This window comes from Prenolepis imparis, unplaced genomic scaffold (assembly GCF_030444845.1).
Source record: "Prenolepis imparis isolate NDT839.2.m4 unplaced genomic scaffold, iyPreImpa1.0 SCAF_1, whole genome shotgun sequence".
In the NCBI taxonomy this organism is placed as follows: domain Eukaryota; kingdom Metazoa; phylum Arthropoda; class Insecta; order Hymenoptera; family Formicidae; genus Prenolepis; species Prenolepis imparis.
In genome coordinates this window covers 2,920,310-2,945,967 of record NW_028141159.1, presented here as the reverse complement: position 1 = coordinate 2,945,967, position 25,658 = coordinate 2,920,310, and the positions used below count along the sequence as shown (strand labels likewise).

Sequence of the window (25,658 nt, the reverse complement as noted above, 5' to 3'; positions counted from 1 at the left end):
TATGTAAAACAAAGAGATCCGCCTGTCCCTCGGAATGAAGAAAAGAAAAAAAAAAATAATAAACGCGAGAAAGAGGAAACGGTGGAAAAAACGAAATAGGAATGATTTTGCGAAGGTAAAACGTCCGGTGTCCGCCAGTTCACCAGGGACTGGTTAAACAGGTTATCAGTTTATAGCTGCCGTAAAGAGATTTTAAATTTCGCGGCATATGTGCCCGTGCATTCCACGCCGCGATACTCGTGTCTTCTTTTCTTTCGTTTTTCGGTCGTTTTGTCGAGTTCAGAACAGACAGTCGTGCTAATGGAAGCGGTTTTCTCTATTTAGGGCGAGCCGCGCGATTTCTGCATAAAGCGCATATTCTCTCTCATAAGTATACGAAGCATCAAGCAGACATCTTAATCTCTAATCGTATTCTTCCCGCGATTTCTACTTTATATACGGCACTGAAATCTCGAGGCTTATCTTTATATATAGCTATAGCATAATTAACTTCTACGGCCCTGATGCGATAGTAATATGTAAATGTCAATTGCCAATGTCATAATGTGTATAATCAAAATTAATATGCAATCACATACAAAAGGATTCTTCTTATATATTTATTGTAAGATTACTCAGATTATTGATCTATTTTTTTAATGTATGATACTGACATATATATAACAAGCCTGGGAAAAATTTGATTTTATCAAATTATTAAATTACTATTAAATTATTATTATATATACATATAAACTATAAAAAAAGATATACCTACCGTATAGAAAATGTAAATATTTTCAGGATAAAAATCTCTCTATATATATTTTTATATAGTGTATTTCTCAGTGCTTTGGAAAAATTCTGAAAAGAAAAAATTTATATAATTTGCAAATACGCGCACGATATATATATATATATATATATATATATATATATATATATATATATATATATATCACTCTCTTGCTTGGTATTTGTGTTTATGCAATGAAAAAAAAAGTCCGTTTGTAGTAGATATTTTATTTCCAACTTAGGAACTGAAATGCCCATATAATAAAAAATATTTATATCGTAATAATAATAATTATTATTATTAAAACGGAAAAACGCGCGAGGGTTATGCTAAAATCGTTCTACTAAGTATATAAATTGAAAAAAAAAATTCGCAAGAACGAAAACAAATTGACTTTTTTCTTTGATCATTCGCCAAGATTCTTTCACGATTCATTCATTCACTCACTCATTGACATATCCCGTACACTCGCACACGTGCTACAAAAGGAGAGATTTACAGAATAATCGCGGCAACAGAATATAAACGAAAAAAAAATCATATAAAATCTTCCACATGGAATTTTGCACATTATTATTATTATTCTTTATTTTTTTTCGATTCACGTCTATCTTCTTAGTTTCTCTAACTGTTAAAGGGCTCGTCAAAAGCATATACAAATGACCGTCGCCATTGTTCGTAATCGCTATCTAATCAGTTTCTTTTATGGCACGTATTCTCGTACACAAGCCCTTTTCCTTCCGGATATTTCGACAATATCCGCTTTGCTATCCTTTTCGCCAGCGTTGCGTTTTGCTTCCTCGTCGCTGTACGAACATATGTATGACCCCGCGATATTACGGCGAGTCGCAACCATAACGAACTCGTATATATTCGACTTTACTCTCTTTTTTTTTACACATACGCTAGAACCCGTGGAGTCCTTTTAGCTTCTTCTTTTTTTTTTGTATACGATTATCAGACTTGGACGTGAAGATCTATTATATCTTAAGATTGTATAGTTCTTTCGGGCGATCGCGCGCCAGAGATCCACTGGTACCCAACAACGCCCGTTAAAATTTTCGAAAAAGACTTACTAATAGAATTTTTCGTCGCATAGCACCATTTCGAAAAGTGACGCGACGCGACGATGAAGAGTCGCGACGCGCCCGGATCGCCGGAAGTCAAGCCGCGGTCTTACAAAAATAACAACAGTGGTAGCGTATAGGTTTTTCGCGTCTTATCTTGTGCCCGATTCTCGCGCTCTGCAATCGATAATTCTTGTTTTCTCGACTCGTTGAATACCACTGGAAGGAAGGCTTGTTGTTTATCAGCCGCGGTCTCGCACTCGGCGCCGGAACGCCTACTTTCTTATCACGAAAGAACCATCCGAAAAAACGTGAACAACTCATACTCTTGAAAGACATCAATATAGAAATCTGATTTTCTTTTTTTTTTCTTCACCAGAGAATGACCCGGAATGGATCTTTTTCTTCCTTCTTGTACGTTTTAGGGTTACGAATGTTTTAACATTATTTTCATATTTATTTCTTTTGATCAGAATATTCCTAAAACGAACATATTCTATCAATATGTCTACATTTAACATGGATATACCGTCGGTAAAATTTTTTTAAATCTGTTTTCTCAAGGTATTGCGGTGGCCCGCGATGTCCGATCACGCGTTCGGCAGCGACCGCGTAACAATCAGTCAATTGCTTTAGTTTTCTTTAGTTCCTATCGAAATATTAAATGAAATAAAGTGAAGTGAAAGGATACTACGTGCTCTCCCGCGCATATCGATACACGGTGTTGAAAAATAAAAAGATCTTCAAATGTTTCTTCCGAGTGAAAAAAAAGAAAAGAGACCAAAATTGGAAATATATTCTCTGCAAAATATCGTTTTCGTTCTTCGTAAAGAAACAGCGATACGACAATCGTTGGCCACACGAGTAAGACAGCCTGTACATTTACTAAACTTAACTTTCTTACGTAATGTTGAAAGATAATGCAGGATTTATCTAGCTTAATGATTTACGTGATTATATACACTATATACATTTCGCTGCTATAACATTGCATGCGTGCGCTTATTAATCATTAGAAGTGACTACAGATCGGTGTATGCGATTGTGTGTGTTTACGTGTATGTTTGTACGAGTGCTTTTTTTATTAGAATGAAAATTGTCTAACTTATACATTACATAGGGTTTTCGCGAGCGTTACTACATAAGATTTACCATTATACAGTAAACAATTACACATTCCGATGATCCGCCGGTCACAAATATTAGCTATTTTCTTCTCTTTTTCTATTTCTTCTTTTTTCGAATCTTTATCACACAGTACATTCAAATAAATCATAATATGCCTTACAAAACGAAAACCGAAAATAAAAATTGAATGAACTTGAAATTAACGATAATAATACATCTGCATTTGTGTGTACGCTTTAAAAAAAGAAAAAGATAATTTTCATGGAAAATGTAACGAAAAATATTTGGAAGCTCTAACGTGACACTGAAAATGCAACCTTCTAAATCAGAATTTTTTGCCTTGCAATACAATTGAGAAACTGAAAAACACGCGTAAACAATTTACATAAAATAAACATATAAAAATAACAATTTTCCACGGTAATACTCCATCGAATGTCTTCTTGAATAATAATCTATTTTAACGCATTTTTTATCACAGGGAGTATCTTTTTTTTTTCTTAATATCGATAATCTTCCAAAATCTCGAGCGATAAAATGAACGATGAAAACTCTAACGCATTATTGCAATTCGTCGAACGCACATAATCTAAATTACATAAATACTTGTAATCAATTACGTAACCAATCCGTCCGTCCAATATTTCATTTTATCTTTGCACGAGACTCTGGGGGACTATTCTTGTTCCACCATAAACGAACACTGTGAATAATTACCGATTGTCTACTAATCGAATGAAAACAACATAACTGAATGATACTAGATAATCTCAATGTGCCGCATTTATATTCACCCATACAATACGCGCTTCGTGCGCGGCATATATTTATATACCTATATGTATATTTCGATAGCGAAACAGTCCGACGGATCCATGTTTCTCTAGTAATCGAAGCATCCCTCGCTATGCCGGAAACCCTACAAGTTGAGATCCCATTGTCTATTTAGACGTTGGGGCGGCCGGCTGCTGATACGGCGGCTGCCCCGTTATCCCCGTCAGTCTTGGTTGCGAGGAAACTAGTAATTCCTTGTAATACGCGCTAAATTCCGGCGGTAGAAACGGTGTCGCGGCAGCGGTGGCCGTGGGCGGAATCGGTGGCGGAAACAAGCCGTTGTAAAACGCAGGGTAGTACATAGGGTCCAGCATCGGTATGAATTTGCCGGGCGCGTTTGGTAGTTGTGGCAACGGGTATGCGGCACAATTGTTTTGTGGTACCGTCGGCACAAAACCCGATGGTATGCTGGGTAAACTGTGTCGTCGGCCGGTTTCACTCTGCCTGGACTCTTGCTGTTGTTGTTGTTGCGCCGTCAAGGACGACTTGTCGCTCTCGCTGATCCTACGATGCTGATGATCCCTACCAGACTCCGCGGCCGTTTTCCTCCTGTCAATGCTCATCTGTTGTTGCGGCATCGTCGTTGCCTGCATTCTGGGAAACGAATTTCCACTGTGATTTAGGTGATTCAGGTTCGGTACGTTTGGTATGACGGGATGACTCGGCTTCCTCGGCGTATACGGTGAAATCGGTTCGTTTCTCACCGCATACTTTCCATTCACTTGATGCTGTTGTCTTCTCTGCGCGCTACTACTGATCGTCCCCATTGCGTTACTTTTATTAGGTGGACTCGGTATCTGGACGTGAGATGGTGTACTTGGATGATGATTGTTTTTCTGCTTGGGATTTACGAGAGTAATCTCGAGGTTGTTCGAAGCGATTGTTCGACTGTCAATTACGTTCTGATAGGTAGGAAAAGGTACTCGCTTCGAACAATCGGCGGAAGATCTGTCTAAAGTCGGTTTGTCCTTAGCCGCGGAAAAATTCCGCACTTCCAGATTTAACGGATTAGGCCTCGGCACTACAGGTACTCTGACTATTTCTAGACTGGGCCTGGGGAACGGTTTCTCGTTGGACTTTTGCGTAAGATCGAGAACACCTCCTTGTCCGATGTCGTTGCTCATTTGCGAATATTGCGAGCGTTGCTGCGGCGACTGTTGATGCGGATGCAACGAACGATATTTCGGAGAGATAAGAACATCCTTGGGATTCCCGTAAACCATTCTTTCGTTATGCATGAATATCGACTTCGACTGCGTCACCTTAGGCGGCAACAACCTGCCATTCGGAACGTTTGGTTGTATGAAGCGATTGTTTGGCTGCGGAATCGTCGTCGGTGGTGCGACGTTCGCGTTCGCATATAGTTGCAACAGCGCAGCGTTGTTCGAATTACCGAGATTTATTATCCGACTGTTCATTACATTATTGTTGTTCATCGTGCTATTATTATTATTATTGTGATGAGCCGGTTGTTGCTTGCCTATCGGGGCTCGCGACTGATTATTCTGATGTTCCTGCGGTGACGGTAGCATGTGTCCTATGTCGGGCGTCACGGTGACGGATATTAATTTGGAAACGGAGTTGTTGGGCGTAGTCGGATACGGCAACATCGACGGTTGTTTCTCCTCGGTAGACTTCGTGGCCGGAGGTGGCGACTGTTGCGATGGTGTAGCGACGTTGCTCTGGATCACGCTCGGCCGCACATCCAGATCGACGGCGGTAACCTCGAGACCACCCTCGCGGAGAATCTCGAGCTTGCGTTTCTTGAAGCTGGGAATGATTATCTTGTCCCGACTCGTATCGCTCTCGTTCTCGAGGTCGATCACTTCGGGCGATCTGGAAACCGGCGGTATAATCGTCTTCTCCGCGAATTTCTCGCCGCCGAACAGCGGTATGTTCTCTTTTCCCTGCGCCAGTAGAGTCGTTTGCTTCGAATCCAATTTAATCTCCTTCATATCCTTCTCCGGCGGTGGTGTTAGGGTGACGACCGCCGACGCATTCGTCGCTACGCTGGTCACAGGCAAGCCCGGTGGCGAACACGATGGTGAAACTTGTTGGGATATCAAAGGACTGTTGAGCTGTCTCTCCAATACGCTCTGATTATTACTGGTACCGTTCGTTGGCGTTGTGGAGGGTGTGCTGCTCGGGGTCGAAATAGACGTGTTGGAAGATGGCGGTGGACTTGGCAGTTGGCTAGCTTGCTGGCTGGAAGGTGTCGCGCTATTGGCTATTATTGTGTTCAGGGACTTTAGACGTTCCGGTTTCACTCGTACGCTACGCAACGAAGACGTCTTGCCGGACTCTGCTTTGGGTTTCTCGTTCGAAAGGAGAGTCTGAAAGTGAGAGATACAGTATAAATAATCTGTGCCACAAATATAAGATACATAAGAAATGTGATAGACGTATCTCTATATATCTTCGTGTTAATTAACCCTTCTGTCAATGTATAACTTTCACCTTTCCATCAATGTATAAGTACCCGGATGTATCAACTATATATTTTTTAAATCTTTTTTTGACACATTGCATTGTAACAATTTCTTTATAGCACTTGCTGAGTATCGAACATTCTTTATATTTTAGATTTCCGAATACAAATACTCGCGGTATTTTGTTTCGGACGGAGAAAAATTCTGACACATTTTTAATATTGAAAATTGCTTTAGATATCCGGGAATCTGTTCATTGACAGAAGGATTAAATTAAAGCACCATTTACCGTCGTTGCTGTTGATATTATTGGCTGCAGAGGTGATATTGTGGTCGCGGAAATTGCTTCTATAGGTGGAGGTGTCTTTGATGGATACGAATCACTAGGCTCTTCCTTGATATCTGAATCCTCGAACACGCTCATACTCTTAGTACGTCGTCCGTGATTCAGTCTTACTTTTGTATCTTCGCCTCGCTGATACCTCTCGTAAGGTAATAACAATCTGCAAAAAATTCTCTGTTATCGTACAAGCACAGCTTAAAAACATTGCTACTAGGAAGAAAAAAGATATTTATTAATTAATAAATAGAAATATCAATGTTCAGTAGAAATGTAACAAGAAAATCTATTAAATATTTATTAGAACACATTTTACCTTTCATAATGTCTACGTGTAATAGTCGCCGCGCTCGTAGAACCCGTATTACCGCCGATGTCGTCGTAGATGGTCTTCCAAAGACGGCCGGCGCTGACGGAATCGTAACCACCGAGCATTTGCACCTTCGTGTAGAACAGGAACAGATCGACTGAAGATAAAAAAAAGACACACCGTTAAAATCGTCGTTCGGAATCGTAAACACACGGGGCGTGTGATCGTGAGATTTTGATTTTTGCGAGAAGGAAACCCTCTGCTGTACGTTAGCTCTCTGCAGTCTGACGGTCGAATCACGCGAATTGAAATTCGAAACATTGAAAAAAATCGATCGAGCCATCCGGTGGCAAGACCGGTCATCGGATACCGAGGAAAAAGAACTAGATACTGACTCTGCCTGTAGCCCAGCAGTGGCATCTTTCCGACCGGCGTACCCCGAGAGTTCATAAAATTCTGCACGTCGGTGATAAACTTCTTTTCCTCCGCGCTGGTCTTCCTCTCGCTCCGCCGTATCGCGGAGGAGGGCGGTCTCCCGACTGTGGGAATAACTAGGTTGGTAGTCGCAGGCGCGCTCCTCGACGTCGACGCCACCGAGGCCTCGCTCTCGTTCGAAGACTCGCCCGGCGAAGCGCTACGCTTTTTACGTTTTCGCCGAGGTCTGCCCTTTAATTTCGGCGCTGAAAAACAGAGATAAACATATTAAATCATTGTTAAGATTCACCTCCTCTCTCCCCCACCAGGCTCTTGCATATTGTGCAAGCTACATTCTCTATTCATAAATAAATAAATTTTCTTTTCTAAAGAAGACTCGACAGCCAAAGAAGTTAAAGTTACACAGCAATTTTATTGCTGCGTACATACATATTTCGTGTCACTAGTAATTGTTTCGATACCGTAACAATGCTAAATTATTTATCTTTCCCCTTAGGTTTGCATAATAAATGCTACATTCTCTATTCATACATATTGATTTTTTTTTAATAAGGCTCCATTAAAAAGAAGTTAGCTACAGCAATTTTATTACTGTGTAAATATTTTGCGTCACAACAATTGTTTCGATATATCATAAGAATGCTAAATTATTTATGTCACTTAATGATGACTGAAATAATGATCGCCAGCTAAAGCTAACAATAAGATAAAGAACGTCAGATATTTTGACCTAGGTTGGCAAATTAAATATTTTGACATTATTTAACGACTAATCGAAATTTATTAAATATATCGCATTAAGATAATTGAGACATTTTTCATTTCGCGTGTCATATCTGAAAATTAATTTTTATAATACATTTTATAATACATTTTTAAATTGAAGTATATATTTTTATGTACATGTAACATTTTGTTTACATGGACAGCAGACACTCAATGTTTTTAAAATTAAACACACATGTATTTTATACGAAACAATTGTTTCATGATAATAATCGTAAGCAATAGTAAATATTTCATGTGAATATTTCGGTTGAATATTTCATAGTAGTGTACGAGGTTACAAGGTCGAGAAAGTATCTGTCTATTTTGATGGGAACAATGTTATTGATAAACAGATTGGAACGTCGAAGTGTCTCGAAAATTCGTAGTAACATAATTTAATGCGATTTATTTATGATACACGATCGGTCCCATACGAAACTTTATTAGTTTAACTATTTAATAACACTCTTTACAACAAAATATGAATAAGTTGTTGTAATATCCACATAAAGCAATCCACAAATGCAATTTTCTCTCTCTCTCTTTCTCACTCTTTTGTGATTGCATAAGTATTATTAATTATTTAGAAACAATATTTACGAAACTGCAATCGTAATTTTGAATTATCTTTAATACCCGATATATGTTTATATCGTTTATTTTATAAGATAACAAAATGTCATGTGAAACGTGTTGTGTAAGTTTTTAATTATGTGCAATCATTCTAGACTATAAAATATTATATCGACAATTTTCAGAATTCAATTTTATCAGTAATAATAAATTTATTCGATTCTCTGCAAAAATGAATTGAAAAATATATATACATATATATATATATATATATATATATATATATATATATATATATATAAAGCAACACGTGCTTGACAAATGCTTTAAAAAAGTTCGACAATGACTCGTATATTTTTCATATATACATATTTAACACGAAGTGTCAACTACTTAACTTCCTGTTATATAAAAATCGGTCTTATGTATATGACGTTGACAAAATGTATGTCACTACGTTCAACAAAATAGATATGAGAACGCAAAATTCAGATTCATTTCGGCAATTTCCTTACAAAATATATTCCATTGTTTCTTACCAGGTATATTCAGATAAACTACTTGATTATTCCGAATTCTCATTACGATGGCCATTGCGTCAGTGTGTCGTAAAGTCCCAGTTACTCGCTATTATATCCTCATCGAGAATCGTACAATAATAATACTAATTTTCACAGCAACAGTTTAAACGACGTAAACTTCGCGGATAACAATATATAGACACTCCGTGAAAATACGATGAGCAAAAGAAAAACAGACGACACGTTGCGATTCTTTCTTTCATCGAGCTGTTAACGAAAATAAATTCGCCTATAAGCTTTTTAGTTTAGAGTTTTAGAAACTATTATAATCAGTCTATTCCCGGAAAATTGCACATGTAATCAACACAACACAAGTCAATTAGATCGCACGATGTTCCTTCGCGTTATCTTCGTCAGACATAAAACACAACTTCTTATGCACACACAAAACAATAGTACGCTCGTCGAATCGCGATAGACGATAAACCGTGACAACACAATAAAAGTGTCCCGATGGCGATGAATTAGATCGATGGAAAAAAAGAAAAAAAAAAACACTTAACGATCGCGACACGAACACTCCTCTTTGATGTCGCCGGCGTTTTCGATCCGCGGAATCGACGTGGAACACGTTGCACGGAGTAGGACGATTATTTCTTTCTTCGATCAGCCGATTCGAACGCAAGTGCACGTGAGTCGTCGCGTGTCGTCGCGCGCTCGCCTCGCTTGTCTCGCTTTACGCGCGCGATCGATGTGCGTCGGGAAAGAAAACAACGAATGCGAACGTCGGCGACGGATTCGCGCTGACAATGGGATCTAGGCTCTTAGCCATTCGATACCGCTCGTGACGCTTGGGCCTTATCTGATCTATTACATCCTACGGGATGTTGTTGCCGGCATCGCACACGCGGCCCAATGAAACGAGTTTACCGCAAAGTCAGTTTTTTTTGTCAGCGCCGGCGCGGACATCCCCCCCGGTCCTTCAATAGCTCCGTCCATCGTTAAGGTCGCGGCGCGGTGTGTTTGCAATCGGCATCTCTTTGTATGGATGTGTGTACATGTATGTTAGCTATTGTGTTTCCTCGCCAAAAAAATATATATATAAAAACGAATGGAAAATAATACCGCGCGCTCACTTTTCAAGATCGTTTCCTACTTTCAAATTCTTCTTGAAAATTGTGTACAAGGAGATAACGACGAATTTATGACGAATTTTTTTTTCTTTATCTCTCTCTCGCATGCAAAATTTCAAAAGATATTAGAAAACAAATTTATGGTTATATTATATTAAGTGAAAATATCAGTGCGAGATACATTATTTATTGACATATATAAAAGAATTATATTATTGATTTTTATCGTATTTGCACGACAAATTGACGAGATTTTAAATATTTGAATATCAATTACGGTCTAAAGTTTCCTTCCAATTACAATTTCACCATGTTCTCCGTATTATAATGTATTTATTAGTAGTTATTAATATTTAATACTTTTTTCATACGCGTCAATTATGGATTTTTTACAACCAGAAATGAAGTTATATTCAAAACATTGTTTTAAATAAAGATTATAGAAGAGAGAGACATCCATTCTAAATCATAGTATAACCGGTGAAAAAATAATTCTCCTTTTTATATGAAACAAGAAAAAATACGAAATAACTTTAGATAAAAGAAAGAGCAGAGGAAAAAAGAGATAAGAGAGAGAAGTATTATATAAAATTTTAATATCAAAAGGATACCAGTGCTTTCATGATTGCTAATATGTTTCAAAAGATAAATAAAAGTAAATAATAAATATCGATGCTTAATCGATATCTATGTTTATAATATTAATAGATAATGTGCTCTATATATAGGAATATACACATAACGTACACAGTATATATACGTAGTGTCGTGTAAGTAAACTTTATAAGGTCACGTATTACAAGCGTCTTACAAGATAAACGTACGCACAAGTGTTTCAATATCTAATTATAACAGATAAATATTTTAAATAAATACTTAAATTTTTGAAAGTATTTTTCTTCGAAATTATACGTACAAGCGATAAAAAAAATTATCATATACATTTTACTTGTTTTGAGGAGAATTATTTTTTGGTCGCACGTGATTGTATCACAATATTTACGAGACATTTTGTGTTATCTACAATTGTATAAAAATAGAAATATAATAAACATCGAAGCAAATTCCCTTGTAAAATCTTTCTCTGCGAATCGAATTGAAAACTAAATGATGAACAATCGTATATATCTATTATTAATTATAACACGAATAAATACATATTTTACATAAATACTTCAATTTTTGGAAGCATTTTTTTCAAAATTATATACACAAGCAATATAAAAATTATCATATACATTTTATTTGTTTTGAGAATTATTGTTCGATCGCACGCGATTGTATCACAATATTTACGAGACATTTTGCGTTATTTACAATTGAATAAAAATAGAGATATAAAAAATGAAACAAATTGTAGACTTTTCTCTGCGAATCGAATCTTGAATCGACTTCAAACCAAAAATGATAAACAATTATACATACCTAAATGATTACATAGTAGCTCGTGAGTTTCGAGATCGGGATAGTCGAAGGTGTCTCTGCAGAAGAGTACCCTGGTGCCGGGGGTCGCGGTAAAGCCCCCTAACGCGGCTGCAATAGATGAGCAGAGCCAGGAAGGCTCGCCACCCTCGAGTCTACGTAGGAGCGCTCGGTAACGGCAGTACCTGGGATACGAGAGCACCACCACCTTCGTCTGGGAGCTGTCTAATTTCCTCGAAGAATTCAGGTTGCTCTCGTATTCCTTCTGCTGTTTGTCGACGTCCGAGAAGTCGATTCCTGGGTCCGTTAGCACCTGGGGCTGCGGCATTTCGTATCGCAGAGGACTGGTCTCCGGAGATGACGTCGGGGTCGTCGGGTAAGACACCTCTCGACCCCATGACCATTCCAATGTAGGCGAAAGCCACGTGACGAGATCGTGTACACGAACAACCACCTTTTCCGATATCGTCAGCACCTCATCCTGAGAGCAAAAAAAGAAAATCGAAATTAGCAATATTTCTAATGAGAGAATTTCTTGAATTTATTTCATCAATTATATTTATTATTGATAATCTATCTGCTATCGATATTATCTTATCGTCTGTAGAAAATACGCGTTGAAACACAAGATAAATCTTTATTTTTGTTAATGACAACTGATACAAATACATGAGAACAAATACATGAGAACATTTTGCCAAAGCTATTGTATCTTCATTATAACAATTTAATAATATAATTTCTCATGAAAATTTTTATCTCGGCAACCAAGACAATTGCTATTAAGAATCAATGTAATATAAACGTTGCAATTCGGCAATTAATATCGATTGCGTATAATTAATAGAACTTTTATTCTACCAGAGAGAGATTCTTCCGTGTCTGATCGCGCGATAGAAATAAATCAAGATCGAGAGATCGAGAGATCGCGAATTGGCGCGAGGGAGAATTCGTACGAATTCGCTGATTTCGGCAGGAATCTGGGCAGGAATTTTGTTCGACAGGGCATCCTCTTACGTTTACCTATCTATAATGTGGCCCTCGTCGCATTTGCCGACTTTCAATTGAGAGGTAGCGACTCTACGTGAGAATGCCAGGAACTTTTGCGCTCGAGCTTTCGCGGAGAGATACAACTGTGTCGGGACGAAAGAGAGAGAGAGAGAGAGAGTGTGTGTGTGTGTGTGTGTGTGTAACAATCTCTCTTCTGTCTCTCTCCTTTCCTCCAACTACGTGGAATGTTATATATGCACATAATCCACGCGACATAACCCAGTGGTTTATGCTGCACCCTCGAGTGCATCGTTATCTACCGCGCCTCCCCGATAATTTAATTGTTCGCCTGCGCTTGCAGAGCGATGTCATTTTCGCCAAGTTTGACTTACTACTTGCCCCGTATGCATCCGCTTTTCACATTAAACGCATAAATTATTATCACCCATTTGAGCAGAGTTCAAACGTTGCGCAAACTTCAACGATATCATATCGCATGACTACCCAAATGACTTCATGATCTACGCTATGTATTATATATATACATATGTATAAAAATTTGTTTCATTGATTAATGTATTTGCTTATTTATTTTTTATTTTTCTCTCCGATACAAAATTATTATTCCATGAAGAATTATCTATTTATTTTTATATCTATTTTTAATATTATGTGTGTGTAAGAGAGAGAAAGAGAGTAAAATATAATAATTATCTGAAAAGAGCTATACATTTACTTATCGATGCACAGAGAGAATAATTTTCTTTTAGAATTAACCCTGAAAATTATGCTAATCGTGGGACAATATGGTATGGAAAGGATTTTACGAGAATTTCTCTGATTAATATTTATCACGATAAAAAATAATAATATCTATCACAATAAAATATAAAATATTTGATTAATTTTACTATACAGTTTAGTAAAATTAATCAAACATATTTTATATTTTATTGTGATAGATATTATTTTTTATTGTGATAAATATTAATTCTTATAAAATTCTTTTCCATACCATATTGTCCCACGATTACCATGGTTTTCAGAGGGTAAATTCTAAGAGAAAATTCTCTCTGTGTACATTTATCTCTTTACCACAAACGATAATAATTATATAAATGTATATTAATTTGTCGGAGCTTTTAGGGGGAACAAAAATAATTTTTCTCGTGTTTCTCCGAGCGTGGCTTCTCTCTTTCTCTCTCTTTCTCTATGGCCACTGACTCTATATAATCCGATAAATTTTCCGCACGAGTGAAAACCCGCGCGCCGTAAGAAAGACACTCTTTCGGTAATTGTGCAACGCGCCGAACGAAGCGTGATTTACCTCGTACACGCCCAGGGCGATTTTATACGGTAGCTAGCGGAAGATAATTTATTGGCGTTGCAATATCTATCGGGCCAAAGTTGGGAAACGACTTTATTTATACGTGACATAATGTTCTATTTGGCTTGGGAGCCACTGTTGCCCGGGTTATACTTTCATCTTTTAGCTCTCTGGTATGTGTGTATTCGTTCGTATTTTCCTCCCAACCCCGCAGATTCACTCTCCCCTTCCCCTTTCCACTACCACTATGCTTCCTCCCTTCCTCTTGTGCCCGAGAGAGTTCTTCCAATAGTAGTTTCCCTTCTACTATAACCTTTCTACCCCGGTCGGCTTCTATCGTCTCTCTCTATCGTTTCCTATCCTCCCTTTCGTTCTTTCCCCCTCAACCCCTTTCTTGCTCCCCTTGTCTTTGTTTCATACCACCCTTCCCACGCTACATCCCTCTGTCCCTGCGCACCCTCAACCCTCCCTCCCCCATTCCACCATGGGCTTCATTCCGTCGTCCCCACTTATTCGCTGTGCTTCTCCCCCAACGTGTGTTTCTCGTCTCTTTCCTTCCCGGCTTCCGAACTGACGCTAGCGATGGGCCCGATCCAATTCCCGAGCTGTAATTTTCAATCGATTCACAAGCGACTCTCTCTCGTCGAAAGCCATCGACGGACGTTAGAATAATCGCTGTCCGATCTAATAATTTAATCACGCTCGCATCGCATTTCATTACTTTGCGTTAATTCCTCGCGCAATGTTAAACATCGTTCAAAGTTGTCAAAGCGTAATTTTCGTTTAAGAAATAAACAGTCTTGGATTTTATTTTTTATTTCAATAACATGGAATTTTAGTCTGAAAATATATCAATCATAATAATCCCCTTTAATAATCGCCTAATTCCATGGACTCAATTTATAGTGCAAAATATAACTGAAAATATAAAGAGAGATTTATATTTTCTTGTGTATATATTTTATAGAATTGATTATAAATATGAGAAAATATTTTTAAAATATTTTAACGTGAACTAAACTAATTATTAGCTACTCATTAATTATTACGTTATTATTCTGAAATCTTACTGCAAACGGTTATAATTTTAAACAAGCGAATCGATATAATCATGAGAAATTGTACGTCTATCAAGGTGCAATGTACCTTGCAACGCGACGTTAGAGTAACTCACAGAAGGCTCTAGCTATGAAGCAATTCTGAATACGAGGGGTTAATTCCACGGAAGAGAAGGTCGCGACCTTCAGAACCGCGATTGACCTTCCGTATTCGATGCTTCGTCGAAAAAAAATATCAGTACCGTTTAAATCACGCTTGATCCCATCGCTACATTATCCTGCCTGCCGACTCGTTCTATCTCTCTTTCGTGTCCGGGCGAATTTCGATTCTGAAAACAAACCTTCCAGACGAAGACACGCGAAAAACTACGATTGAAGACGTCGCGTGAGACGGACAAACTTGACGGAAAATAAGCTTTCGTATAAGAAATTCGTTAAAATTTTTTTCTATTTCGAATATATAATATTTTGCGAGTTTTCCTCTAAACATTTTTGTAAAAATAATAAACGAAAATTTCTAAAAGTAATATATGAACATTATTCCTATATTCTTCTTCTATTTTTATTCTTATTGATTGAAAGTTTTATTTTCTCCTTTTTTCCTCTGCTTTTGAAGATTCCCTATAGATAGAAAATTTTTGGGGAGAAGTTATCTCAGTTACATCATTATTCCAACCAACGCGAGGCGAATTTTCTCCACTTTTAGTCGATTTATTACGGACGATTTCCCGAGAGTGTCCACGGAAGATTTCGGATTTCACGACACGACTAATCGACTTGCCGAGCACGATTCCGCTGATCGATTGTTTTTGTTCCCGTCTACGACGCCGGTGATCGTGATTTTTTGCCAAATCTGATGTAATTCAATCTTGAAGTTCGCGCAAAGTCGCGGATTTTGAACGTTGTTCGACGATAAAACAGCGCATGCGAAACAAATATATTGATTTAAAGTTGGAGTACTTTGCGAGAGAGAAGTTGGACTTATTATACGAAACTTCTTCGTTGAAAATATGACACCATTTTGTGCCATCGTATTGTATATTCTATTGTGCTGTAAAATCTTTGTACTGGCTGCAACTGAACGAAATCGCTTTTCAACTATAATGAACAAAGTGCGAGTTTAGCATAAGAGACGTCATTGGATCACTCTACTTTAGCAATAAAAAATTAATGAATAATTTCTATATACTAAAACAACATTCTTCGGTTTTATGTTAAAAAAATAATATTAAAAAAAAATAATGTAAAGTTTATTTAAATTCGATCAATATTTTTTCACAGAAATTAATTGATTAAAGCGTTAATTTGCCAATTAAATTTAAAAATAATAATATGTTATAAAAAATTTAAATAATAATATGTTGTAAATAATATGTTATAATACCTTATTTTCAATTAATATTTTTTGACAGAAATCAGCTGATAACTGTCAAAAATATTAATCGTATTTAAAGTATTATAACATATTATTTAAAACATTATTTTAATTTTTATAACATATATTATTTTAAAAATTAATTAGCAAATTAACTCTTTAATCAGCTGATTTCTATCAAAAAATATTAATAAAGCGCTAATTAAATATTCTAACTTACATATTTATATTTATATTGTGTATGTTATAATTTGCTAATTAAATTTTAAAATAGTAATATGGTAAAAGTTATAAAATAGTCATATGTTGTAAATAATATGTTATATAATACCTTATTCTCGATTAATATTTTTTCTTTCTAAAGCTATATCTTTTCGAACAAATCTCCTCCGAGTTTTAATTAATTATTAATATTAAGTCATGTATGTATATAGTATCGCGCGCGCTATTAGAATGAAGTTGCCGATGTTTATAGCCTCGGCCATTACCGAAACGCCGCGAGTATCGGGCAGTTCGAGCTGCGTCCCGCTGTAATTAATTAGTAAGCATAATCGTTAGAAACGATTTCTAACCTTTGTATTGTAATATTTATCAATCGCATATCATAATTTCAACGTTAATATGTAGGCGTAATTGTTCGAAACGCATATTTCGCGAAAAATTGGATGCAAAATCTCTTGCCAACATAACCCAACTTAATCTGTTTTCGCGCGCGCGGATGTGTTGCGATCCGTGGATATATTTATCGTTAATTCTAGTTTACATATTTATATTGTGTATGTTATAATGCGAAATAATAAGATTATTCTAATATATGTATGTATTTGATTTGTTACAGGTAGCATTGCGATACACAGTGCGATTCACGCGTCGTGTCGGGAGTGCCGTGTAAAGTATCGCGCGTCGGGAGTGCCGTGTAAAGTGTCGGGCAATCATAATTATTCGTATTTTCGCGAGTGTCGTGAGTGCTATGAAGGAGCAATGACGATCGACCAAGGGAGGAGGAGGAGGCCCGGGGAGGCATCCGGCGACAGCGGAGCAACTATGAGGTATGCGAAATAAAAACATTTTTTCTAAACTGCATTGTTTATGAGATATTCGACACACATGTGTATATGTGTATACATATGTGTAATTTGAATATTTTGTTTTCAGATCAACGTGTGCTGCGTACTACAACTCCGCTATTGGTGATCACGTATCGGTGAGTGAGAAATTATTTATTTTATAACTTTTCTATAGCGGTGTATATAATATGTTGAAAATATTAAAATATTAATGTTTTAATATGTTGTAATATCTTATCCGCGATTAATATTTTTTGACAAAAATCAGCTGATAATTGTCAAAAATATTAATCGAATTTAAAATATTATAACATCTCTTTCTAAAAAAGGCATGTTAAGTCGATTCTCGCGAGTATTGTTGCATCTTTTTCGCGATGCTGATTGACTGTTTCGATTCGCATTGTGCGTTATATTCGTAGCATTGAGAGGCTGTCATCGCGAGGGTTAGTAGTTTAACAGTTTGTTAAAAATAAAATTAAATAAAATAATATGTTTGAAATAATGTTATAATACTTTATCCGCGATTAATATTTTTTGACAGAAATCAGCTGATAACTGTGAAAAATATTAATCGAATTTAAAGTTTATTATTTTCATTATTATTACTAATATTATTATTTTATTTTATTTTATTTTATTTTGAACAAACTGTCAAAATGCTAACCCTCGCGATGACAGCCTCTCGATGCTACGAATATAATGCACAACGCGAATCTTGACAGTCAATGAGCATCGCGGAAAAGCGACAACAATAAACTTCGATATATGCGAATATCGACTTTACATATCTTTTTTAGAAAAAGAATCGTTTTTAATAGAGAAAAATATTAAACCGTTCTTAAATTATTATAAAAGCAAAAAATTACGTAGAGTGTAATCAAAAATTTATTTCGCTATCATATACATATATACTCATATATTTATTAATCTTCAATTTTTTATTTTTTTAAAAATATATTATAAAACATAAAATAATAATAATTCTAATATATGTATATAAAATACTAATTATTATTTTATATATATTCTTGTACACTGAAAGAATTTTCTCTTAGAATTTACCCTGAAAATCATGGTAATCGTGGAACAATATGGTATGGAAAGAATTTTATTGATTAATATTTATCACAATAAAAATAATAATATCTCTCACAATAAAATATAAAACATGTTTGATTAATTTTACTAAACTGTATAGTAAAATTAATCAAACATATATATTTTATTGTAATAGATATTATTACTTTTATTGTGATAAATATTAATCACAGAGAAATTCTCATAAAATTCTTTTCATACTATATTGTCCCACGATCCACGATTCACGATTATCATAATTTTCAGGGTCAATTCTAAGAAAAAATTCTCTCTGTGTATAGTATATATATATAATTAATCTTTTAATATAGAAAGAAAAAAAATATATAATTCTTTTTCATTTCATATATTAAAAGATTAATTACAATAACAATCAAGTAAAATTCAATAAGTATAAGACCGTACGAACTTTCGCATTTCCGATCCGCGTCTTCCGCCTTTCGCACGAGAAACGAGAGCTGTGTGTAGACGCGTAGTGTCATTATGATTGTCTTCACGTGGGTGCATCCGTGCGGCCGAATGCAACGACGTGCCACGCCGCGCCGACTCTAGTTCAGAGCTCTCTGTAGCGATATATACACTGATGCACACACATACAATAGATACAGATTCGCCGTGACATCGACGCGATGCCGTGCGTTGAATCAAAGTGGAAATGTATTCTGACGTTGCTATGGCGATTCATTCGCGTCCTAAGCACACCGATAACCTATCAATCCCCAAGCTTGTGCTGTACGTAAATAACACATGTAAAGAGCATATGAGCACCTGTTTTTATTGTAGAGAAATCGAGTATAGCTCCGATTACATTGGAGAGAATAATTTTTGAACTATCTTAATTTAATATTAATACAATTATTATAAATCATATCTCTCAGAAAAAAATTAATAATTTGTTTTGCCATTTTTATTTAAAATTTTCAATGCGACGTTTATTTAAAAAGTTTTCGTAGTTTTAATTTGGTTGAAATTAGCTCTTTGAAATATAACGATAATACGCTGTTTGGAATAGAAAAATTAACATTGGACGTTAATAAAAATATAAGAACTCGGTAAAGAAAGAGGAAGAGAGAGAAGTTTAAGTTTTGCATAAGAACTCAAAAATACTAACTACATCATTGCAAAACACCAAGAGGTCGATCAATGAAATATTATAAGCAACAATGTTTCGTATTACTAAACGCAGTAAAGAGGGGAGAATAAAGTTAGAGGCTTAGACTAACAATAAGTTTGGACGAGATTAATTATCAATACGAATGAGCGGATAAGGGGTTAAGGTTAAGGGGGGAATAGAAGGATGCAAATTACATGATTAAATTTCAAAGGGGGTTACAAAAATTGAGAGAAGTATAGATTTAAAACTTTCATGGAGGTTTAAATTATAAGCGGTTACAAGTTCGTAATAGGAACGTATGATCGATATATGGAAACTGAAAAGAGAATTTTATTTTTATCTTACGTTGCTTCTACATTTTATTATATCTCTATTAACGTTCAGTATTATTTTTATAGTACAATATATATATATATATATATATATATATAATCTTTTATACGAGATTATATATATATATATATAAATATTATATATTATATATATATATATATAATCTCGTATACACGCTGATATTCAGTTTTCTTTCTTAATAATGTATAGTAAGTGATACATATATTTTAAAATAACGAAGTTATCTCTCTTCTCTCTAGTAAATGACCTTTTGCATTATACGCAGCTGCTGGATCTAATTTTACAAACATATATGTTATCATGTATAAACAAAGGTGAAGTATATTCACTATATTATTTAGTGTAGCCATTAAAATAATATCCTTTTTCACTAAACTTCTTAAGCGGCCTTTTGCAACTTAAATTAAAATCAATTTCAAAATATCTCTCTCCCTCTCTCGAATAAGGGGTGGAAAAGAGAAGGGAAAGAGAAACATATGCATGCATAGAGAGAGCTCGAGTTTCGGCTGGCGATAAAAATGTTTGTGTGTCACGACGCGCCTGTACTCTTATCATTTTCCGAGTTATCTAGAGCTAGAGTCATATGTAAACGCGAGACATAATTACAAAATAATAATCTCAAATTAAAATTCAGTGTGTCGTTCGCTCGGCCGTCGTTGATAATGGATATATTCCTGCAAAACGCTATTCGAATTAAATAATGGCCTTCGTTTTTCACTGTTGCTCGGAATTATATTCCGCGTTTGTTACGAGGCGCATAAATTTTATCGTGCAAACGAGTAATTGTAAAATAACGAAAAAAAAAAACAAAGAATCAGAGTCCAGTATAAATCCGCGATACTGCAGTTGACATATTCGCCGAGCGTACATAACACATTCATACGCAGAACGGGATATGTAGCATCTCGACGCAGTGGTGGTCAATTTCTTGATCAATATTATAGAAAATCAAGAGTGATTAGAGAGATTACATCAGGTGATAAGAGATCTCGAAGTAAAATGAAAAAAAAAACCGTCAATTTTAATAAAAAAAACTTGCATCAAAAAAGCAATATATACAGTATATACACGATACATTGATTAATTGAAACCAGATTGATGAAGCAGTGAAATTATAAATAATATACGCGTATGAGATACAAAATTTTCAAAAAGTTTTTATAACCGTATTTTGAATCGCGACGCTGGAATTATTGCATTCGATCAAATGAAATCAATGCAACAAGAGACAAACATACTCCGCGCCATGTATTTTTCGATAACATGCAAGTACGAGTATCAAAAGTTTGCATCTATTTATCCACATCGCGCATTTCTTCTTTTAAAAGCTAACCATGCAAGGTAAAATGTAAACCAAACATTTTTGCGATACCATCGTAACAATGCCAACGTGAATTCAATATACCGGGCAGGGACGAGCAAACACAATTAGAGATAATAATAAATTGTTATCGAAGACGAAACGTGTTTTTCGCAAAACTGAAAAAATAAACGCGTTGACAGCAAGAGAGAAAAAGAGGAAAAGAGAGAGAGAATCGATAGAATTAATCTGAATCAACAGCAAGTAATGTGAATCAGCGTTATTGAGAGCCGCTGGGAAGCATAAATCACTGTTAGATTAAACCCTGGAGCACGCAGTAGTAGATGGGCCAATGGTATGCTTTCAGGAAATATAGGGTGACCCAAAAGTTCCGATCCATATTTCATCGACCCACGTGTAGTCACTGTGCAGACGTCAAACTCGAGAAGTGAATATCTATTACCTTTTATTAACATGCCAATTTTATTTCTCTAATTTTAAAGTAGTATAATTTTAATTGTTTATCATATATATATATATATATATATATATATATATATATTCATATTTAAAATATTTTTTTATATTAATACACACATTATTTATATAAAAATATTAAATATATTTCTCTCCCTCTAATTAATTATTATATTTTTATAAATATCGATAGTTATTAGCTAAATAATTTTATAATTAATTATACATCAGACACTTAATGAATACAGTTATATTAATTCTGCATCAAACACACAATATAAAAAATATTTTCACAATTATATTAATTATTATATTTTTTTAGAATCTAAAATTATGTTTATTCTGACAAATTTGCGAGCTACTCGAAAGGTAATAATTTTCGAAAGCGCAGTTCATCAAATCAATGCAAAAATTGTATGACTAACGATCGATTGTTCTTTAATTCCCACCAATCGACTGATTTGTAATTTTTCGCGCGCGCGCGCGAAATTGTATACTGTATAGACTGCAAAATTATTGCTAAACGAGGCAATTAAACCAGGCCAGCAATTAGAGCGCGCATAATGGAGACTTCTCGTCTCGTCCTAGCAAAAGTCGAATCTTAATTCTGGAGCGATAAACGAGAGTTTTTTTGTACAATTCGACTATTCTGTGAATAAAAACAGAACCATCTTGGTATATCGCGCACGAGCTCGAGCTAAAAGCAATTTGATTATGCTCGATGGTTTACACACGGTGCTTCTGGATCGATGCAGCTTCGTGGCTCCCTCCTCTATTTCTCTCTCTCTCTCTCTCTCACACATACACACATATATACACTCACTCTCATCGCCCTGTCCCTTCCGTTCCTCTCTTTTGCACCATTTGGCCTTTCGCCTTTTTCGTCCCGCTGCATATTATATATAACTCCAAGTATTGCCATGTAGTATGCAAATATTGCGTATGGGCGTGTACACAAAAATATTTGATTCACACACACACACACACACACACACACACACACACACACACACACACACACACACACACATATTTTTTATTTTAATCTAAATTTATATGACGCCATTTTCTCCCAACATATATATACAGATAATATGATAACTCTGTGATTCAATAAATGTTTAAACGGCAAACACACCGATTTTGCCAGCGATATAGCACGCCAAGAGATGGCTGAAGACGCTAAGAAAATCGTTCTTTCATGAGACGCGCATTTCAACACGCCATGTATACGCAATCCCTGTCGCTATATTGTGTAATACGCAGAGAATTAACGAAGTAACTGGATATAGTATTTCATTAAACCGGTAGGAGAAACGCTGGACGATTAAACATAATTGATTGCAGTCCTTCGCCAACGTCCTTAATCCAGCACGCCGGGCTTTATCGATTATTTCGTATGTATACACAAGTCGCGCCACACAAAGACACAAAGTTTATAAATACGCCATCAAATTATTAAAATTACTCTAGACATTTGCTGACAAATCCTCGAAACGATTGGATCGCACTCTCGAAATTAATTAATTAAATTAATACTTATCCTAATATATTTTATAGGTATTTGCTGATTTAAATGCGGGGGAAAGGGGGAAGGGGACGAGAAATATCGCGATCGGAATGAAATCAAATATATATATCCGTTACTGTCATCAAATTTTGCATCTCTTTCCACGGACTGTAATTAAACACGCATATGATACATTTCATTTCATTAATTAATAATAAAACGGTAATGGACACACATATTCATTTAACAAAATTGAACGAAATTGCACACATATTTATATGAATTTTATTCAATCTCTCTACTCCTAGATAGAGTATTCAACAGCGTGACGTTCGTTTTCTTCCTGTGAAAGTCTTGCTGGGAACTACAATAACAGAGGGATCGAGCGCGGTTGCTTCTTTAATTCAATAACCTCGTGAAACTGATACGAAACGTCCACACTGGAAATTGCAGCAGCGAGCTCAGCAATCGATACTCGCGTAGAATTTCAGATTAAAACCGACAGTAAATTTTTTCTTTATATTCCATCAATTAATTGGAAACATGTTTCTCCCATAAAAATTACATATAGAATTTACGTTCTTTGAAAAAAAAATGAAATGAAATATGAAATATTTGCATTACAGTATAAATTATACATATATACATATATGTGTGTGTGTTTTTGTTGCTCTAAATTAGCGTAAAAAAATTATATTATACAGAGATATCAAGATTTAATCATTTATATCGTGCATTTATGCAAATGTACGTCCGCTGAATATAAAATGTTATTAACGATCCATGAGGACAGTGTGGATTCGCGGCATTAGTTATTCAAGCGTAAATAAAAGACGACTTGAGTGAGAGGATTCCATTTGAAAATAAATTTAGACGAATACCTTTGAATTGGCATTCGGGCGAAATGTCTGTGACTATATCAAATGCAAACGAGTATATTCAACTGCGCGCAGCGATTGTCGACCTCCCCCTTCTCCCCCCCTTTCACGTCATCTTCTTTCGACCCTCTCTCCTTCGTCGTAGATTGTCGTAGGACTTGTCTAAAGGACGGACGAATTATCGTACTAACGTTTTAATTATCTACATCGAAATATATTTTAATGCTGGATCATATTTATCTCGGAAAGTAGACCAATAAATTGGAAAGATTGAATAATTTAATGTTATTAAATGTTTAATTTATTTTTAAATTTATTTATTTTTGCGCTATTTATTTTTAAATTTATTTATTTATTTTTGTTATTAATTTTTAAATTAAATTAATTTTTGCCATCTACTTATTAAATTTAGCAGATAAGATAAAAGAGTTGCATATAATTTATGTATATATGCGTTCTCTATTTTTCAACATGATCGGTATCGTTATTGGCGAGACTGTGAAACGATGTGTGTATGTAAAACGCGAAGGCCTTGTCCGCAGCCGGATAAGAGAGACGGACGAATGTTGCGGTCGATGCACGTGTATTTATCGATGCACGCGTGTTGGTGGTGCTCACGCAAGGTCAAGATGATTCGTCGTGCATCCGATTGATCATATTCTTTTATGGCTGTCGTTACCGTCACATTGTTGAAACGCCGCTTTAAGTATGAGTCTATGCGCGATAATTCGCACAACGTCCTTAAATGGGACTTTCGTGTTTATTTCCAGTGCATTTCGAGAAATACGCGTCGAGTATATATCGAGAGACACCATACGAAGGGTTAATATAAACCGGTACGTATTTTATCGGGTATAGTTGTACATCGAGTTGTTTCGCTGATCGCGAAATCCATCTCGCTCGGTAATCCCGACATTGTAAGGCCATTCCAGAACAGGTTTGGGCGAAGGCGCGCGTGTTCTCCATTTTCTTTTTTTTTTTTTTTTTTCTTTGTTGCGAAAATACCAAGAATATTTTAATAAACGATATTGTATGACAGGATATGATGTGAAAAGAATCAAAGGCATTAATGAATGAAATCTTGTCAGGTATAAAATGATTAAAAATAGTGTTTCTTATTTTTCGATTTTGATAAAATAAAATAAAATAAAATAAAATAAAATAGAAAATATAACGCGTCATGTAAAATCCATTAAACAAATAGAATTCATCGCAACACACACACACACAGACTTAATAATTATCATTGTTAAATAGAGGATTATGCAAATTATGCAAGAGACATGTGTACAAGATATCTTACCTACAACTTTTTCGCGAAGATACCAAGAATATTTTAATAAACGATATTATATGACAGAATATGATATGAAAA

The 25,658-nt window shown here is 35.5% G+C and overlaps 1 protein-coding gene and 1 long non-coding RNA gene across 4 annotated transcripts in view; one reads left to right on the top strand and one right to left on the bottom strand.

The window, feature by feature from the left end:
• LOC145942252 (uncharacterized) overlaps positions 1 to 25,658 on the top strand; it is a 96,002-nt gene that overhangs the window by 6,285 nt on the left and 64,059 nt on the right. Inside the window, exons 4-5 of the long non-coding RNA XR_014426341.1 lie at positions 17,324 to 17,534; positions 17,641 to 17,689. This is a non-coding gene — a long non-coding RNA (uncharacterized LOC145942252). The remainder of the gene's footprint in view (positions 1 to 17,323; positions 17,535 to 17,640; positions 17,690 to 25,658) is intronic.
• The window catches only part of LOC145942219 (uncharacterized), a 150,927-nt gene continuing 126,264 nt past the window's right edge, over positions 996 to 25,658 (bottom strand). The window contains exons 3-7 of one of the 3 annotated variants that reach the window (XM_083048725.1): positions 11,739 to 12,216; positions 7,279 to 7,563; positions 6,890 to 7,040; positions 6,523 to 6,736; positions 996 to 6,137 (exon numbers count right to left, since the gene is read on the bottom strand). In XM_083048725.1, the coding sequence (XP_082904851.1) occupies positions 3,912 to 6,137; positions 6,523 to 6,736; positions 6,890 to 7,040; positions 7,279 to 7,563; positions 11,739 to 12,216 (3,354 nt within the window). In that variant the 3' untranslated portion in view covers positions 996 to 3,911. Of the gene's footprint in view, positions 6,138 to 6,522; positions 6,737 to 6,889; positions 7,041 to 7,278; positions 7,564 to 9,198; positions 10,034 to 11,738; positions 12,217 to 25,658 lie in introns of those variants that run through there. The other 2 variants (XM_083048734.1, XM_083048744.1) reach the window with 2 other exon arrangements.